We start from the raw sequence: 18,289 nt of genomic DNA, 5'->3' as shown, positions 1-18,289 counted from the left end.
GGGGGGACCATCGGCAACGCCCCCTCCAAAGAGTTTCAAGGGCATGCGACGCCTATCGAACATCACAACATGGAGCCAACACGCGCGCGTGCAAACAAAATCGCCATACTCATTCACGGAACGACAGCTGCTACAACTCTTCAACCAAATACGCTTGGTGTGCGCGTGTGTGCGTGTGCGCGTGTGTGTGTGCGTGTCTGTGTGTGATTGCGACCCAAACATGATCACGTACATCTGTGTCCGCCTTGATCACATCATCACACTTCCTTCCCCTCACATGATCACCACCACCACCACCACCACCACCTGTCATGTCACGTGCATCAGCTGCATCAGCTCCTGGTGCAGGGGATGAACGGCGTCATTCTCCTGAAACATTCAAACGCGTTTGAGAAGTTGGCGGAACTGCACTCCTCTTTGCTGCAAAGGGCCGCAACCATCGATCCCCGCCTCAAGAGTGAGATATCGTGACGCTTCGTAGCAAGAGGCGGGGGCGCTGTGTTGCAATTGTTGATTGCATTCCCCTGTCTGTGTGTGTGTGTGGGGGGGGGGTGGGGACCACTGCTTGGTTTTGTTGTGATCGTCACCTCACCATTGACAACTATATATATGTGTGTGTGTGTGCCACAGAGACGAGCATGTATCGTGTTCCCGGGTTTCAGGATTTCCAGTCGATTCATCACACACTCAAACACGAGCGCAGCCGCCTCTGTACCCTCGCCGAGGTGAGAGGCGATGGGGCCAATGGAGGTGGTGATGATGATTGACCGTGGTCGAGTTGGTTCGCATGTGTGAAGTAGTGGTGCGGTTGATGATGTGGCTCCATGACACAGACCCACACCCCTTCCCCAAATGCTGTAATTCGAACAACCATGTGCCAACCAAACCCGTTCTTTCTTTTCTTTTTCTGTCTTTTTTTTTTCCTTTGTTCACTCCGTCCCCCCGCCCCTCTTTCCAATCCAACAGCAACATCCAGACCAACACATTCCACGTATGGCGTTGATTGACGTGCGTGATGCGAGTTACAACGCCATCAAATCCGTGCAACGACATTTTATTCCCGAGGTGAAGCACTCGCGCACACAGCTCAGGGACGAGCTGCCAGCAAACCCAAGTGAGTGTGCGTGTGAGATGGTTCGATCTTCTCGATGTATATGCTCATGTGTGCACGTGTTCGTGTGTGTGTTCGTGTGTGTGTGTGTGTGTGTGTTTTCGTTTGCCACCTTCGAATCCATGACCCCCGCCCCATGCACACACACACACACACACACACACACACACACACACACACACACACACACACACACACACACACACATCACGCTTCCCATTCAACGTCTGGCATGTCTCAGGCCGCGCAAGAAGATTACCCCTGGCGAGTCGCAGCTGATTGCCCTTGCCCTGATGCAACTCAATGGCTCCTTGCAAGATGTGCGCACAAGATACCTCCCGAACGTTCCGCTTGCACAGGTGCGTAAGTGCTCATGCCGTATTCTCTTTGTGGATCACACCTCTGGTGGTTTGCGTTTTTTTTTGTTGTGTCAGTTGTAAATGTTCCGCATGTCACGTGTGCATGCATTGTCACTTGCACCTGAGTGTGTCTGTGCCTTGCCGCGACTTGCACTCACACACCATCACCACCACCACCACCACCACCACCACCACCACCACCACCACCACCATTGCACCAACCTTGCGATTGCGCGCGCGTGCAGCTGAAGAAGCATGTCTCAAACAAATGCGAGCAGGCAGACAGCCCGTTTCGTGCGTTGCTGGAAGGAATATCCCCGCAAGCCTTCCGCAGCCAATACATCAAGTTTTCGCTGTCCTTTCCAGCGCCACCACAGCCCAAGCAGAAGAGGCTACAGCAGCCGATACAACAGGAGGAGCAGGCGAACAACAGCAGCAGCAGCCAGCAACAGGGCGCGACGGTAGCAGTGGGTGCTGTCTCAGCTGCCCGCACAGACGAACAACAACAACAACAACAACAACAACAACAACAACAACAACAACAACAACAACGACAACAACAGAAGAAGAAGAAAAGGGAGAAAAGGAAGAGCAAGAAGCAACAACAACAACAACAACAACAGCAACAGCGGCAGCAACAGCGGCGGCCGACCAAACTCCCATCTGTGTATGACGCACCCCCAATGCCGTCTGCGAACCACTACGTGTCTTTCATGTCCTCCCTCAACACCGTGTACTCAACTCCAACGAGCAGCAACACCATCACCACGACCACCACCAATCACATCCGCCACCACAGCAGCAGCGCGAAAGCCACCACTCACACCCTGCATACAGCATCATCACCGCCACCACTGTTGTCACCACCAACACACACAATTACCACCAGCAGCGCTGCACCAACGCCACATGCCCCCTCTGCGTCGACCCTTGCCCATCATCATCATCATCCTCATCATCCTCATCATCCTCATCATCCTCATCATCCTCATCGTCGTCGTCGTCGTCGTCGCATTGTGCCGCGTGCCGTGGCCACATCCCCGCGCCGCCGCAAGCGGCATCACGTTCGATTTGACGATTACGACAGCGACGGCGGTGGAGGCCACCGACATCACAGTGGCTCTGCTCGATCGTACACGGATCCCCACCACCGCCACCGCCACCGCCACCGGCCCCGCCACGGCGGTGTTGTTCCTCTCGACCTCAACCTGGACGCCGGCGGCAGTGCTGATGATGACAGCGACGGCTGGGTTGTGCTGGAGGAGCAAGTCGGTGCACGTGCGAGCGTGCCTGCGACGCGTCTTGTGTCGTTGGGCCATGCCGCCGCAGCAGCAACAGCAGGAGCAGCACCTGCACAGGCAGCGATGATGGCCACATATGGCAGCATGCGCCGGTTTCAGCGCGTGGTCGCATCACCGCATGGCATCAATGCCATGCCTGCAAACAACGACGTTCTCGTGCCGTCTTCAGCGCTAACATCTCGGCCGCCCCCACCCGGCCTCACCTCCCCCTCAACATGGGAAGCGCAGCCACCGCAACCGCTGACGGTGACGATTGGCGATGGTGCAACGGCCACAGATCCCGAAGCCACTGCGCACGCATCAGGACAAGCCGCCGACGCATCAACCACGAATCGGGCGAGCACAGCCGTCATGGAGGTGCCGTCGAGGTTGCTCGGCGTGCGGCGCGGTCCTCACGTCATCCGGTCCACTGTCACGCAGCGACCCGCACCCCAGCACGCCCAGCCACAGCACATGCACGTGCACCCTGTGCAATACCAGCACATGCAGTATCAGCAGCACATGCACAACCTATACCAACAGCAGCAACAGCATATGCATGTGCCAGGGGCGCCATTCCACCAGCCACTGCATGGAAAGATGGCTGCTGCCGCCACCACCACCGCTGCTAGCGGCGCTGTCATGCTGCAAAGCCCGCTGCACTCGCACTCGCTCTTTGAGTTCCAGCAGTCGCTGTCGCAATGGCTGCCAGAACCATCGCTCATGTCTGCTGCGTTTGCGCTTCCGCCCGTCCCAGCGCACCTGCACGCATCATCAGTAGCAGCAGCAACAGCAACAGCAGCACGTGAATTGTCGGGAACAGCCATTGCAGGTGGAAGTGTACTGGGCGCGACTGGTTCCAGCACGGCGACAGGCGGTGCCACAGTTACCACCGCGCCATCACCACCAGTGAAGCCTGCCCGCCGCCGCAAACGCGTGCAGCCGACCGTGGTACCACCGCCTTCATCATCATCGACAACAGCATCGACAGGATCAACAGCAGCCGCAACAGCAACGCCCTCGGTTGTGCAGGAGAAACGGGGTGGCGAGCAGCCGCGCATGGATGGTGTTGGACGGGTGCTGTCGCCGCTAGACGCAGCAAAGGCGAGGGCAAAGGGAAGGCGCGGGAAAGGACAGGGCGGCAAGCGGAGAATTCGTCCATCTTCTGTCCGCAATCGGACGCCATCGCCGCTGTCATCGCCGTCACGTCAGCACATTCGCCGTTCGTTTGCACACATCTCTGAGATTGCGTCATCATCATCACCAACAGGACCATCGCCACCACGCCCAACGATTCTGCACACCAGTGATGACAGTGATGATGATGATGATGATGATGATGATGATGATGGTGGTGATGATGGCGACAATGGCGACAACGGCGGTGACGACCATGTTGGTACAACGAGTGCTGTTGGTGGTGGTGGAATGACGGGGATTGTGCCCGCCGCTTCAGTATCATCAGCGCAACACGGTGTCACTGGCAGCGCTGGTCCAACTCATCCCACGACGACGCCAATTGCTGGCGTGCCGTCGCAACAGCAGCCAGCAGGCGCAATTGCATATGCGGGCACGCCGCAATCGCAAGCACAACCGCGCCCACCACGTCCACAACCGCAGCTGCCAGCCACAGGCCTGCACCCCCCATTTGTGACGGCCTCAACCCATCCGTTGGACATGTTTTCGCTTGCGTCACAGAGCCAGTTTTCGCTCTTCAGCCCGCTCATGCGAGGCATCCCCATGTTTCCTGGCCAGGCCTCATCTGTGGGCGGGATTGCGTCAGGGCATGCCAGCTTGCATCCATCGCCGTTTGTCCATCACCCGGGCACCTCCCCATCACTCCCCACGCACACCCAGCGTCAACAGCAGCAGCAACAACAGCAACAGCAACAGAAGCAGCAGCAGCAGCGCCAGCAGCCAACACACGCAACGGCAACCCGCACAACCACCACGACGTCAGCCCCCAGTGGGGGTGGTGCTGGTGGCGGTGGGTTGTCGCTGTCTCGAATGCCGAGCGAGGAGCTGTCACGCCTGATCCACGGTGGGGACGCCCCAATGCCATTTCACCCGTTTGCACCCGGCGGCGACTGCAGCATGGGCGCATCGCAGCTGGCGTTCCTTGGCATTCCGCCAACACCACCGCGCCCGCAGCGGCCTGGGCGGCGCGGTGCTGTTGGGACTGGCGGTGGTGGTGTGCGAGAAGAGGACGATGTGCTGGTGGAGATTACGCCCGCTGATGTTGCGGGTGACAAGCAGCCAGACGAGGCTGAGGGGGAGGCAAGGAATAAGACGCAGGAGGGGAGGCAGACGAAGACGAATGGGCTGAAGAAGAAGCAGAAGAAGAGGAAGAAAAAGACGGCGACGACGAACGAAAAGCGAGGCCACAATCCGCAGCGGGAGCAGGAAGAGCAATACGAGAAGAGGCAGGAAGCGGTTCATGTGCGGCAGCCACGTCCGCGCAGTGAACCTGTGGATATGATTGTGAGTGCAAGTGGGAAGGAGTTGCGACGCGCGAAACGCGTGTTTGATGGAGTGGACGACGGCACCGGCATGATGGCATTTGAACTCGTGCCGGCGTCTCCAAAGAAATCAAAGACACAACAACAACAACAACAACAACAACAACAACAACAACAACAACAACAACAACAACAACAACGACAACAACAACAACAACAACAACAACAACAACAACAACAACGTGCAGCGTCGGCGCCTCAACCCGTCCATCGCCCCATTGCTCCAGCAGCAGCAGCGCCATTGTCATCATCACCAGCGCTGACACTGTCATCATCGCCAGCTCACGTTGTTTCGCCGGCATCGTTTGCTGCGTCACCTATTGCAGCTTCAATGGCACGTGCACTTGCACAGTCGCGAGCACCAGCGCCTGCCACGCCCGTTGCGACTGCTCGTGCTGGTGGTCATGACGGTGGTCGTGATGGCGGTGATGTTGACCGTGCTGGCAGTCGCGTGTCGACAGCGAAACGCCAGCCGGAGCAACCACTCGCGGACATGCGGACAGACATTCCGCTGATCAAGAAGCCACGTGCATCTGTGATTCTTGGTGAGCCTTCAGCAGCGGTGACACAATCGTCGTCAGTCAACGCACATGTCACGACACCTGCCGCTGATGGTATTCTCGCACCAAGCAACAGCCTGCCGGTGGGCGAACGACCGGCGCCGTCAACAGCAGCGACATCAACACCGCCAGCAGCCACATTAACACAAGCATCAGGTGTATCGGTATCTGCAACAGCCGCGACTGCATCAAAACACACATCATCAACAACAGCATCGGTGTCAGCGGCGTCACCAATGCAGACTACACGCCGCAACCGACGAAAGCCCGCAAATCCGCAGCAAAGAGACGTGAGATGGCAACAACAACAACAACAACAACAACAACAACAACAACAACAACAACAACAACAACAACAACACCAACAACAACAACAACAACTGCGGTCATCATCACCTGCTGTTGCTGCTGTGGCTTTTGATGCTTCCGCTAAACGCCAGGACGATAAAGTCCAAGCACCCACCACTGCAACAGCAGTTACAACCACTGCAACAGCAACTGTCAACACGTCACCTCGTCGTTGCCGGGACAATGGAACGAGCCCAGCGCGAGCTGCCAGTGATCAGCCCTCTGCTGCGCCATCGTCATCGTCGCCATCACCGAAGCGTGCGCACCTTGTGCCAAACCATCGCCGCTTCTCAAGGTGAGATGAATGCCTTGTATGCAGCCATTGTTACATGCGGGCTGACCTCGAATGTGTCTTTGCGTTTGCGTGATGGCATGGTGGCGCGGTTGCTTTGTGAGTTCTGATTTGAGGTATTGTGGAACATGCGCCATGTTGGTGATGTGACAGGGAGGAGGACAAGGCGGTCTTGCTTGCAGGCAAACGTATTGCTGCGAACAAAACGTCATGGGCCAAAGCAGGTGCGCTACCATTTGCAAAGATGTTGTTGCTCCTTGCTTGGTTTGTTCTCTGCTCAATTTTTGCCCCTGTGGCGCAACTCACACACACACACACACACACACACACACACACTCACACACACACACACACATACACACATACATACACACACACACACACGCACACACACACACACACACCACAACCACCACAGCTGCAACGACGGCTGTTCTCAGCGGGCGAGCGGAAACAGAGGTGAGAGGATGGATGGTGGCGGCAATTCGTGCTGTTCGTGCTGTTCGTGTTCACACAATCGTTCTGCTACTCGTGTTTTCGTGCCTGTGAAGTGATGTTTTTGCGTGCTGTGGCGCCTGCTGCTGTTTCCTTCACCATAATTTCCACGCTTACCATGGCCGCAACTTGGTGCACGCTTGGCCAGCTCGCTGAACGGTTTTCGTTCCTGATGGACCGATGGAAGCGGCGACGTGCAGACAAGCAGAAGCCAACGCCATGATCATGATGATCATGATGAAATTGTCATTGCCCTCCTTGGTTTGTTGTTGTGTTGTGTTGTGTTCCCCCCGTCCTGTTCTTGCATGCTTCCGTGGCCTTGATCAACGCCCAAGGCCCCTCTTCCCCTCTGTTTTCGTGTTGTTGTTCACAGTGTGAACCCCCCCCCCCCCTCTCAATGCCTGTGTTACAGCTTGGCTCCTGGCGTACCTGCCACGTTTTCTTCGAGCCGGGAGCCTTGCTTTTTTTTTTTTTTGTCTTCTAATGAATGTAACCTTAAAGTAAATGAGCCATCCACTGAAAATGTAACAAACAAAACCAAACACGTGGATGTATGATGAGCTCGACACAACGTTGAAACTACCACAGAGATGACAAGACAACATTGAAACCACCACACACACACACACACACACACACACACACACACACACACACGTGTGCCACTTCACACATGTGCCATGACACACGTGCAAGCAATTGACTCTGGCCTGTGTGAACGAAATCCATACGTCGTATGCGTTCAAACACACGTGGATGAACCAAAAACACATGGCGGAATCCAAACGTTCACACAGAAAACACACATGCAACATACACCACGTTCGTAACAGACAATTGATATGTGCACACCAAATGACTATGAGCTGAAACGGCATGCGTACTCGGACTGCACGTGGGACGTGAGCTGTGCAGGGAGATTGTGTTGGCTGCAGTGGAACGCAGTGATGGCATCATCCTCGCACACAACACCACGCGCAGTCCTGCTCCCGCTCACAAACACGCCCGAACTCGCCCCGCCTGGTGTGCCACGAACATTTCCAGACGCAGGTACCTGTACAGTACTGCGGCCACCAACGCCATCGTGCTGTTGTTGCTGCTGTGGCCGCGCAAGGATCATGACTGCAGTGTGCAGTGCATATGTCACGTTGATTGGGTATGTGGTGACAGCCGGCGAGGTCACGGCACATGACGCATCGTAGACCACATGCACGCCATCACCGCGAGCACCATCCGTGCCGTCCGCACCACGATTGTTGTTGCCGTGCGCGTTGCCTTTGTGGCTCCCACCCTCTTGCTGGTTCCGCGGGCCAAGCCGTGGGTTGCGGTGTGCTGCTTTGTCGTTGCGCTGCAGAGTGCGTGGTTGCGTCACGCCAAATGTGAAGCGTTCAAAATAGCGTCCCCTTTGCGGGTGCTTGCTCGTTGCAGTGAGGTTGAATTCGACGCCACGCACGCCAGCAAGCATGCGTGGCAGCGTATCTGGCTGGAGTGGCACATGGCGCGTCACATTCGCTGGCACCGTGAACAGCGAGGTCGTGTATGTGAGCGAATCCGTGAACACGTCTTTGACTGCAACGGAGAGGACCTGTGCCGTCAGGTTGTAGTGGAGGCACGAGCTGAGCGGCTTCCCGCCACCGTGCGACGGCGTCCAGCCGCGCTCGAATGTGGCGTTGAGCACGCACGTGTCGTGCTTGCACTGCTGCAGCTTGATGCTGAAGACACTGAACCACGCGCCGTTGCTGTTGCACACGTCACACCCGGCGGCCTTGTCATTGACACACGCCAGTCGAAGGTTGACGCCGCCGAGGACTTGCTGGTGAGTGGTGCCGCCACTGCTAGTGCTCGTCGCAGACGGGAAGCTGACGTTAGCGAGCATCGTGACTCTTGCGGAGGGCGCTTCGTCCGAATCACCTCGACCAGTGGTGGAAAATGTGGTGACATTGTCTACGCTGGCTGGTGAGGACGGGGAGATGTGGTCCGTGGCAGAGACGTGCACGTGCTTCTCGCGTATCAGGTCAGAATCCTGACTCTCCACCACAGCAAACCGCACCAGCGGGAATGCATAGTCGCCGTCTACCCCAGGCTGTGCGCGTCACACACACACACACACACACACACACACACACACACACACACACACACACACACACACAACAGAGGGTGAGAATGCAGCAACAGCTGTCCAAGAGTAGCTCTGTTCGTGGCAAATTGGGCAGCAAGGGTAACGCACAGTTGCAAACAGCAACTTGAAGCCATGTCACACATCATCGTGGCAGTGCTCGTCTTACCGTGAATGTCATGGACGACGATACGGTGGACACGTTCTTTGGCGAACATTTCGAAGCACTCGCTTCCCACTGCAAGTTTCCCAATCGATGGGGCGTCTCAAAGCCTTTGGTTGAGGCATAAAACATGTTGTTCGTGGAGCAGAGTATGGTGAGAACGAGGCCGAAGCAAAGGTAGACGTGGATGCACGCCGCGAGCGTTGCAATTGATAAATTGCTTTGCTGCTTCACCGGCGCGATCGACATCCATATCCACCCTCATCTTCAACGTCCACATCCACATCCGCATCTTCGACATCCACATCAACGTCCACGTCCACATCACGTGTACCCACCGGCGATGCGGTGGCGCCATTGAAAGTCCATGCCTTGCACCACGACCCTCGGCGGATGCTGCTCTCCGCCAACGAACCGTGGTGCAGTGGCCGCTGCCACCACCAGCACACACACAAAGACCGAGCACAACACACTGCCGCTGCTCATCGTCTTATTCCTGGCAGTGCCTTGAATTGTAGAAAAATGGCGGATATTTTCCCTAAACTATCGAATCGCCCAACGCGCACTGCTGACGATGACCATCATGATTGAGTTGAGGTGCAAGTTGAGTGTGCTGGTGGTGCTGCTTGGAGCGTTGCTGCTTGTTGTTGCGCCAGTGTTTGCAGCTGAGACCAGCAATACAGAAGGCGGAACTGCTGGAGGCAGCAGCAGCAGCAGCAGCAGCAGTAGTAGTAGCGACGGCGGTGGTGATGGTGTGGACACGGAGAACGAGGCATCCACAGCGGGCAGTGCGGTCATGAACACTGCATCTGCCAAGGCTGCTCGCCTGGTCCTGCATCAGATTGCCATTGTGCTGATTCCAATCTACGTCATCGTCAGCATCAACAAATACTATCCTCTCACGGCCTACCTTTTCCGTGGGTGAGTGAGTGTGTGTCTGTGTGCCCGTGTGTGTCTGTGTGCTGTGTGTCTGTGTGTGTCCGTGTCGTCGATATCACAACGCAGTAATCAGAGCAAACTATCGAACTGCGACGTGTGTTTATTATTTCTATCGCTCAAACTTATTTCACACACACACACACACACACACACGCACGTGTGCTTTGGGGCAGACTGAAGTGGTCTGTTCCACCCCGCGCTCAGGAGCTCATTCAGTTCTCCAAGCAGAAGTCCCTTGAACGGTGGGTTTGATGCGCGCTGGCTGCCACGTGTGTCTGTACCTGGGTTCTGCTGATGCTCCCGGTACCGTTGACGGTCATGCTTTTGTAGTGCTGAGACGACCATTCACACGCTTGTTCCTTGTACATTTGCGCATCTTGTATGCTGCATTAGGGATGCGAATGGAGATATCCAGGACTTTGAGATTGCGCGGTCGAGCCGCGTCATTCCGAAGAAGCGCGAGCTCACCCTTCGCGAGCTGTGGAAGCTGCAGTACATCGGCGATGTCACGGAACTGCTCATCGTCACGTCCTCCACCCTTGGTGTGTGTGTGTGTGTGTGTGTGTGTGTGTGTGTGTGTGTGTGTGTGTGTGTGTGCGTGTGTGTGTGTGTGCGTGTGTGCGTGCGTGCGCGTGCGTGCGCGCTTGTACATGTGTAGCTCGTTGTTGTTCATCTGAATGTGCACATGTACGTGCTTGTCTCTTCACGCTTGTCAGTGCTCCGAGTCTGTTTGTGTGTGTGTGTGTGTGTCTGTGTGTGTGTGTCTGTGTGTGTGTCTGTGTCTGTGTTTGTGTGTGTTTGTGTGTGAGAAGTCATGTGTCAAGACATGTGTGTACACCTCTCTGTGTAATCATGCATGTATGGCTCTCGGTGTGTTGCCTTGACTGATGTCCGAACAGCCATCTCATTCCATATCACCACCATCATTACTGTCAGCTGCAACTTTGGGGTTCATTGGCTGGGCGTTTGTCACGGGCAACTCGCTCAACTTCAACTCGGCTGCCTTCTTCCTCTCCTGTCTCGGCGTTTTTGAGGTCCGCAACGAGAAGCAACGTTCATGTGCATAATATGCGCATATGTGTATGTGCATATGTGTATGTGTATGTGTATGTGCAGATGCGTATGTGTGTACATCTGTGTGTGCGCTTCACGGCTGCTCGAATGCTCCTTCATTCCGCCTCACTTCATCATGTGTGTGTGTGCAGTGCGTGAAGGTGCTCACCACGCTTGGATTCAATGGTGGCCGTTATGAAATCAGCGTCAACATCCGTGAGTGCTGTTGTCTGATGTCGTGCACCGCACGCACACATCTCGACACCGAGCATCAATGCTGCTGCTTTGCATCAACGCTTGGGAGTTTTCACCTCTCACATCCAACCTTTGCATGTGGTGGGTGCAGTGTGTGCGTTCATCTGGTTCTTCCTTGCACTGGTCATGTGGCTCTCCATGAACCAGCACATTGCCGTCCAGGGCGGTGCAAGTGAGTAATATTGCGTGCTGTTGTCTGGGCATTGTGTCGTCGATCATGTATGCGTGTCGCATGTGGATGTGAGTGTTTGTTTGTCTGAGCTTTGTTCACCTGCGTGCGTGTATTCGAGTCGCCGGAAGTAATGACGGCGTGCTGAATGTTACCAGCTCACACGCGTGCATTTCATCTCCATAGTGTACGAACACATGCAAACGGCCGCTCGTGATTTCCTTCAAGAGTCCCAGCTCGACCCTGCCCGCCTCATGTAAGCGTGTGTGTTTTGTGCTTGTGTGTGCTTTTGTGCTTGTGTGTGCTTTTGTGCGTCTGTGCTCTTGTGTGCGTTTGCCATGTGTATTCATCTACGTTGCTGTATGTGCCTCCTACACGCGCTGGTGTACCTGTCTGTCTACCTGTCTCCTGTACGCCACGCCACCCCTTACCCCAACACTCGGCTCTCCTTCCAACCTCACCACACCACCACCACCACCATCACATGACCACCTCACTCCATCACATGACCACATGTCACTCCATCCCTCCATCACCACGTCACTGCCAGCTTCCCCGAGTACCGGTCGATGGTGCTGCTCGCTGCTGCTGCTGCCGCTGCCATTGGCGGCCTGCTCACCTTCCCCTCCTTCCGCTTCGCCCGCGCGTACGCGTCTGCCCTCGTCGTTCACCGCGAGAAACCAACACTCACGTGAGCAACCGTGGCCTGATGAACGTTGTGTGTGTGTGTGCGTGTGTGTGTGTGTGTGTGTGTGTGTGTGTGTGTGTGTGTGTGAGTGTGTGTGTGTGTGTTTGACAGACCCTTTTTAAATGTATTTGTTGTTTGTTGTTTTCATGGGTTTGATGCGGTTGAATGCTGCTCTGATCCCTCCTCTCCCTAACATCATCGCCACCATCACCGACACCATCACCGGCATCAATCACTGACCAGGGGTCTGCTCCACGCTGCTTTCGTATCGCCGCTGCTTGTTGTGCTGCTCTTCGCTCGCCCGACCGCCACCGCAGCCACTTCTCTCTTGCAGCCCTTCCTCCCACTGCAGTGCGTTGTGTCGTGGATCAGTGCTTGCATGCACGCAGGTGGTGGTGGTGCTGCTGCTGCCATGCATCGTACAACAACAACAGCAACATCATCACCACCACCACTACCATCATCATCATCATCATCATCATCATCATCATCATCATCATCATCATCATCATCATCATCATCATCATCATCATCATCATCATCATCACCATGTTGCCATCCTTATGGTCCTTGCATACACACGGGTGCACGCACTCATACACGCACTCATACACGCACTCACATACACACACATACACACATACGTGCACTCATGTACACAGGCTGCAGTCGTACACGCTGCTTGTGCTGCGAAGCACCGCTGTTGCTGCTACGCTACTTCTGCGGGCTGTGACTACACGGACGTTGATGCAAGCATACCTGGACATTGCACAAGAACGAATGGCCCAGCTCGGTGCGTGTTTACGACATGCAGCATGTTGGTGTTGTTCTTGTTTGTAAACACGTTTATATAAATATGCTCACATTGCTGCATGTTGTTGTTGCTGTCGTGCTGCAGATCAAGCCGCAAGAACGGCCACGCAAGACAAAGACACTGACTCCGGTGCGTGCACACACATGTCCAATATGTATCTACTACACCCATGTATCCACACCCGTGTATCCACACACGCACGCACACACATGCACACACACACACACACACACACACACACACACACACACACACACACACACACACACACACACACACACACACGTGCACACACACCGCTCACAATCTTGTATTTCTGTGCCATGTCTCTGCCGACAACAGGCGGTGGGCAGACGAAGAAGGAGAAGAAGGAGCAGAAAAAGGCCAACAAGAAGAAAGGAAAGAAGACCGAAACGAAAACGCGCAATTCAAAATCAAACGCGTCAGACGATGACGTCATCAGCGCGGGCGTTGTGCAACGACTGGTCAGTTGTGACGTCACAGCACCACAATGGCTGCTGTCTGCGGGATGCCTGTGTTGATGCGATTTGCCGTTTGCGTTTTGCCGGACTGCCAAATCACTGTGCGACAATCGAGCACTACAGTCACACCCCCTTCACTGTGCGTGTGTGTGTGTGTGTGTCTGTGTGTGTGTGTGTGTCTGTGTCTGTGTCTGTGTCTGTGCGCGGATGCCCCGCCCTGCTGCACGTTCAGGTGTCGAACATCTGGGATTATGCTGGTGTTGCAGTGCTGCAGATCATCACGCCGCCGCTGCTGCTTCTCTTCGCCGCCGCCGTCATGGTCATGCGCAGCACGGGCGGCGAACACCAGGACGCTGCCGTCTCGCCATGGGGGTGCGTTTGCAGTCACAAACAGTTTTTGTTTTGTTGTTTGTTGCTGGTCTGTTTGTTTGTTTGTTTGCTTGTTTGTTCGTTTGTTTGTTTGTTTGTTTGTTTGCTTGCTTGCTTGCTTGTTTGTTTGCTTGCTTGTTTGTTTGTTTGTTTGTTTGTTTGTTTGCTTGCTTGCTTGCTCATTCAGGGTTGTTTTCGTGTCGATCTCACACCTCCACACCACATGCATCTCCACCCTGTTGCGGCTGCTCACCAGGGAGCTTGGGACCCTGGCCGTGTGGTGGATCAGCCTAACGACAACCGCCCTGACATTCATTGGCTATGCGCTCTTGCGTGTGTCTGGCGCCGTTCCGAACGTCGCATAACCCACCCATCGCCATGAACAAACGTGTGTGTGTGTGTGTGCGTGTGTGTGTGCGCGTGTGTGTGTGTGCGCGTGTGCACCACCAGGTGTCACGCATCTTTCTCTCTCTCTCTCTCTCTCTCTCTCTCTCTCTCTCTCTCTGTCTCTGTCTCTGTCTCTGTCTCTGTCTCTCTCTCTCTTTCTTTCTCTCTCTCTCTCTCTCTCTTTCTCTCTCTCTCTCTCTCTCTCTCTCTCTCTCTCTCTCTGTCTCTCTTGCTGCCGCTGATTGTGTCTGTCCTGCCTAGCTCCTTACATTCGGCTGTGGTGGTTAGTTTCATTGAACCGTGGTCTAGACCAGGCAAAGTGCAACGTGCAGCTGTAAGAAAAGGAAAAGCAGAAAGCAAAGAGGAATGGAAGAACGGAAGTGACACACAGCATCAATGGAAGTCGAGCATCGCACATACAAGTCAGCCCCTTGGGCTGAGCTGGGCTGAATAAGATCTGCTTAAGGGAGAAACGTCAAGCTATCACAACTCACACACACACACACGACTCACAACTCGCTCACTCACTCACACAACTCACGACTCGCTCACTCACTCACTCTCTAAACACAACACACACACACACACACACACACACACAACAAACACACACATCACGTCATTAATACTGCAAGGAGTCATTGTGACAGAGGTTGACTTGGTTCATCTGCGAGTACCATGCCATCACTTGCATTCCCATCACCAACATCACCACCATCACCACCATCACCACCCTCGCCACCATCACTGCGCTTCCAGCGGCTGCGCCTGCGCTGTCCATCTCCTTCTTCGTGCTCGCGCTTCGCACGGCGACCGCGATACCGCCGCTGACGGGACCCTGCTTCCTTGTCATATCCCTGCTCCTGCTCTTGCTGGTGCCGGTCAGGGGCAGCTTTGCTGGTGCTGTGATGCCTTTGCTCGTCGTGTGCACCAACAGCGGCGTCGCCGGCTCCATCGTCGTCACGGACAGCGCCGCGACCACCATCCCCACCATCCACATCGCCACGGCGGTTTACACCGTCATCAGCCCAGCCGTCATCGTCACGATCGTCACTCCGCCGGCGATCATCGTGTTCATCATAGTCGTCATAGTGGTCGCTGTCGTATGGGCTGTCGTCACAGTCACGGTAGCTCTCGTCCCCACTGCCGCGTGCAGACACGTCAGCACCATCATTGTCACCCGTGTACTCGCGCCGCTGCCGCCTCTCATCACCATCACCATCACCATCACCATCGCCATGGCCACCACCATCGCGCCGACGGCTGCTGCGGCGGTGGGTGGTGTGGTGGTGGCGGCGGCGGTGATGCTTGTCGTGTCGGCGATGGCGCTGGCGTCTGTCGTGCCGATCAACAGCATCGCGGTCCCTGCGGCCATCGTCACTGCGGCTGTGGTAGTGCCTGCTATCGGTGCCGTCGCTGCTGGAGTGGCGCTGCACGTCATCGTGGCGATGGTCAGGACGATGCTGATGGTGCTGGTACGGACGACCACGCTGGTGCTGCTGGTTGTTGTGTCGGCTGCGGTGGTGGTGGTGTGGGCTGCGGTCGTACTGCATCCGCTGATCTCGGTCATGGCGATGGCTGTTGTTGCTGTTGTTGTTGTTGTTGTTGTGGCCATAGGCGCGCCGCTGCGGGCCACGGTAATCGTTGCTGTCATCGCCGTTCTGATAGTAGTTGCGCTGGTAGTTGTTGCTGCGGTGATAGTGGTTGTTGTGCTGGTTGTGTTGGTTGAACTTGTGGCGGTAGCCGCCGTCGTGATTGTTGTACCCGTTGTGGTTGTGGTACCCATATTTGTTGTGCGTGTGGTTGTTGTGCTGATGATGGTACCGCTGAAAGCGTCCACGGCCACGGCCACGACCCCTGCCACGCCCGCGGCCCCTACCACGCCCGCGTCCGCGTCCACCATCGTAGCTGTTCCTGTGGGAGCGCTGGTACCAGTGCTGCCTGCGGTCAACAAAGCCGTCGTCATCACTGTGGGCGGCGTAGCGGTGGTCGTTGTGTTCAAATCCACCATCATGGTGCTCATGGCGTGGCTCCCCATAACCGACATTGTCGTTTTGTTCATGGTGGTGCTGCACCTGCAGCTGTTCTTGCTGTTGTTGTGGCTGGTGCTGCTGTTGCTGCTGTTGTTGTTGCTCGACGCGTGCGTGCGTGCTGCCATCACTGCTACCGCGATGGCTGGGACCGTGTTGCATGCGCTGCGCGCTCATCAACTCCACTGGTGGCTGAAGTTGCTGCTGCAGCTGTGGCGGTGGTTGTGGTGGCTGCTGTGGTTGTGGCTGAAGTTGCTGCTGCAGCTGTGGCGGTGGTTGTGGTGGCTGCTGCTGTTGTTGCTGCAGCTGTTGCGGCCGTGGTTGTGGTGGCTGCTGTGTTTGCTGCGGCTGTGGTTGCTGGGCCTGCGCGGTTCCAACTTGAACAGCCTAAAACCATGACATGATGATGCAATGTCACCTGTGTGTCAGCCTCTTTGCAATTAAATGCAATGCGCATTTGAAACGATGACATGGCCTGGTACAAGAGCAAAACGAAACGCACCCTGTGGACGCGAAGGCAGGCGTTGTGAAGCTTGAATCCGTCCAAGCGTAATGCACCGGGAACATCGGCTGCGAAGACCATGTTCACAAAGGCGCTGTTGAACCCCTGCTCACCTCCATGTAGCTGCGCCTCTTGCACCTACCCGCACATGTGCATCGTATGTGTACGTGTACGTGTGCGCGTGTGTGAGCGGAACACACTAGTCCAAAAACGCGCATAAGCACGCACACACACACACACACACACACACACACAAACACACAAAATCGTTATGACAGACACTGTGCAAAGAGACACGTACGAGGCCATGTGATGAGAAGAGCCGGAGGAGCATGTCCACTGTGACGGTCGCAGGAAGGCCGTCCACACGCAAGGTGTTCTCACTGCAAGGAAAAGGTGCATAGTGCGGGCCAGTCATGCCGATGAGGGCCTCAGGAAGTCCAAATCATAGTTGGAACACTTGTACATGCACCCGTTGGCACTTGTTGACACACACATCCACACACACATTTCATGGACACACCGCGCTCACACTCTCGCACATGCTTCGTTCATTCGCACGCGTGCCTGCAGGCACTTACGAGATGGCTGGGCCAGAGGTCGGAGTCACCGTTGCCATGTTGGTGGCGGGGTGCGCTTGTGGCAGCGGCGGTGGCTGGTTGGGCAGCATGGTTGCTGGTGCTGCCGGTGCTGGTGCTTGTGGTGCAACAGTGGCTGGTTGTTGAGGCTGTGGGAGTGCGGGCGCTGGGGCGTGCAGCTGGGCTGTTCCTGGTTGAGGGAATTGGGCCTGCTGTTGCTGCTGCTGCTGCTGCTGGACAGTATGCGAGTGGCTGGCGCGGGGATGCGAGCGTGAAGCACCGTCGGAGTATGGTGGCTGCAGTGGGACCATGGTGGGCGTGGGCGGTGCCATCGTGACGGGCGCTTGTGACGGCGCCGCCATCTGACCTTGGGGCTGCTGCTGCTGTTGCTGCTGCTGCTGTCTGGCAGCGGTCGTTGTGGTGGCGGTGGTCGTTGTGACTGCGGGTGACCGGGGAGATGCAGAGCTGTATGTGCCCTCGGAGTGCGGGGTGTGACGACTGCGACGGCGGCCACGCTGTAAGTTGAGATTTGGCTGGGGTGGTGCTGTATTTGTTGCAGCTGCGGTTGGTGGCGCGAGTGTATGCTGCTGGTACGCTTGTTGTTGGTATTGTGGCTGCTGCGGCTGCTGCTGGTATTGCTGGTGGTGGTGCTGAGCAGAAGGGGAATCAAGGGCGCCGGTGCTCGCGGAATCGGTGCGGCTGCGGCGTGACTGGGAGTGGGAGTGGGAGTGGGAGGTGCTTCGGGACCGTGGCGTGTCTGCGGGTGCTAGAGCGACA

At 56.0% G+C, this 18,289-nt stretch overlaps 4 protein-coding genes across 4 annotated transcripts in view; 2 read left to right on the top strand and 2 right to left on the bottom strand.

Moving 5' to 3' along the window:
* Positions 1-993: 993 nt before the first annotated feature.
* Positions 994-7,370, top strand: PTSG_07154 (uncharacterized protein; the record flags this gene model as incomplete). The annotated part of the gene is made up of 6 exons (XM_004992517.1): positions 994-1,118; positions 1,353-1,470; positions 1,716-6,472; positions 6,623-6,693; positions 6,888-6,928; positions 7,113-7,370. 6 exons carry the CDS (start codon positions 994-996, stop codon positions 7,185-7,187), a joined length of 5,187 nt encoding a protein of 1,728 aa, XP_004992574.1. The 3' UTR covers positions 7,188-7,370.
* Positions 7,371-7,599: 229 nt separating this feature from the next.
* Positions 7,600-9,751, bottom strand: PTSG_07153 (uncharacterized protein). The gene is made up of 3 exons (XM_004992516.1): positions 9,585-9,751; positions 9,253-9,356; positions 7,600-9,047 (listed from the first exon to the last, which is right to left on the bottom strand). The coding sequence occupies exons 1-3, from the start codon at positions 9,730-9,732 to the stop codon at positions 7,824-7,826; spliced, it is 1,476 nt and encodes a 491-aa protein (XP_004992573.1). The 5' UTR covers positions 9,733-9,751; the 3' UTR covers positions 7,600-7,823.
* A 78-nt stretch (positions 9,752-9,829) lies between these two features.
* On the top strand, positions 9,830-14,380 carry PTSG_07152 (uncharacterized protein; the record flags this gene model as incomplete). Its single annotated transcript, XM_004992515.1, has 12 exons — positions 9,830-10,167; positions 10,359-10,427; positions 10,579-10,727; positions 11,122-11,219; positions 11,391-11,454; positions 11,585-11,665; positions 11,849-11,918; positions 12,213-12,353; positions 13,013-13,143; positions 13,507-13,649; positions 13,879-14,018; positions 14,272-14,380. The coding sequence occupies 12 exons, from the start codon at positions 9,830-9,832 to the stop codon at positions 14,378-14,380; spliced, it is 1,533 nt and encodes a 510-aa protein (XP_004992572.1).
* Positions 14,381-15,040: 660 nt separating this feature from the next.
* Positions 15,041-18,289, bottom strand: part of PTSG_12538 (uncharacterized protein) — a gene marked incomplete at its 3' end in the record, with an annotated part of 4,272 nt that continues 1,023 nt past the window's right edge. The window contains exons 2-5 of the mRNA XM_004992514.1: positions 17,516-18,289; positions 17,236-17,317; positions 16,935-17,072; positions 15,041-16,819 (exon numbers count right to left, since the gene is read on the bottom strand). The exon at positions 17,516-18,289 is cut by the window's right edge and continues 229 nt beyond it. Coding sequence (XP_004992571.1) covers positions 15,041-16,819; positions 16,935-17,072; positions 17,236-17,317; positions 17,516-18,289 — 2,773 coding nt within the window. The remainder of the gene's footprint in view (positions 16,820-16,934; positions 17,073-17,235; positions 17,318-17,515) is intronic.

The sequence above is a fragment of the Salpingoeca rosetta genome, assembly GCF_000188695.1.
Source record: "Salpingoeca rosetta unplaced genomic scaffold supercont1.16, whole genome shotgun sequence".
NCBI lineage: Eukaryota > Choanoflagellata > Craspedida > Salpingoecidae > Salpingoeca > Salpingoeca rosetta.
The sequence above is the reverse complement of the archived record's forward strand: the minus strand, read 5'-3'. Positions and strand labels throughout refer to the sequence as shown.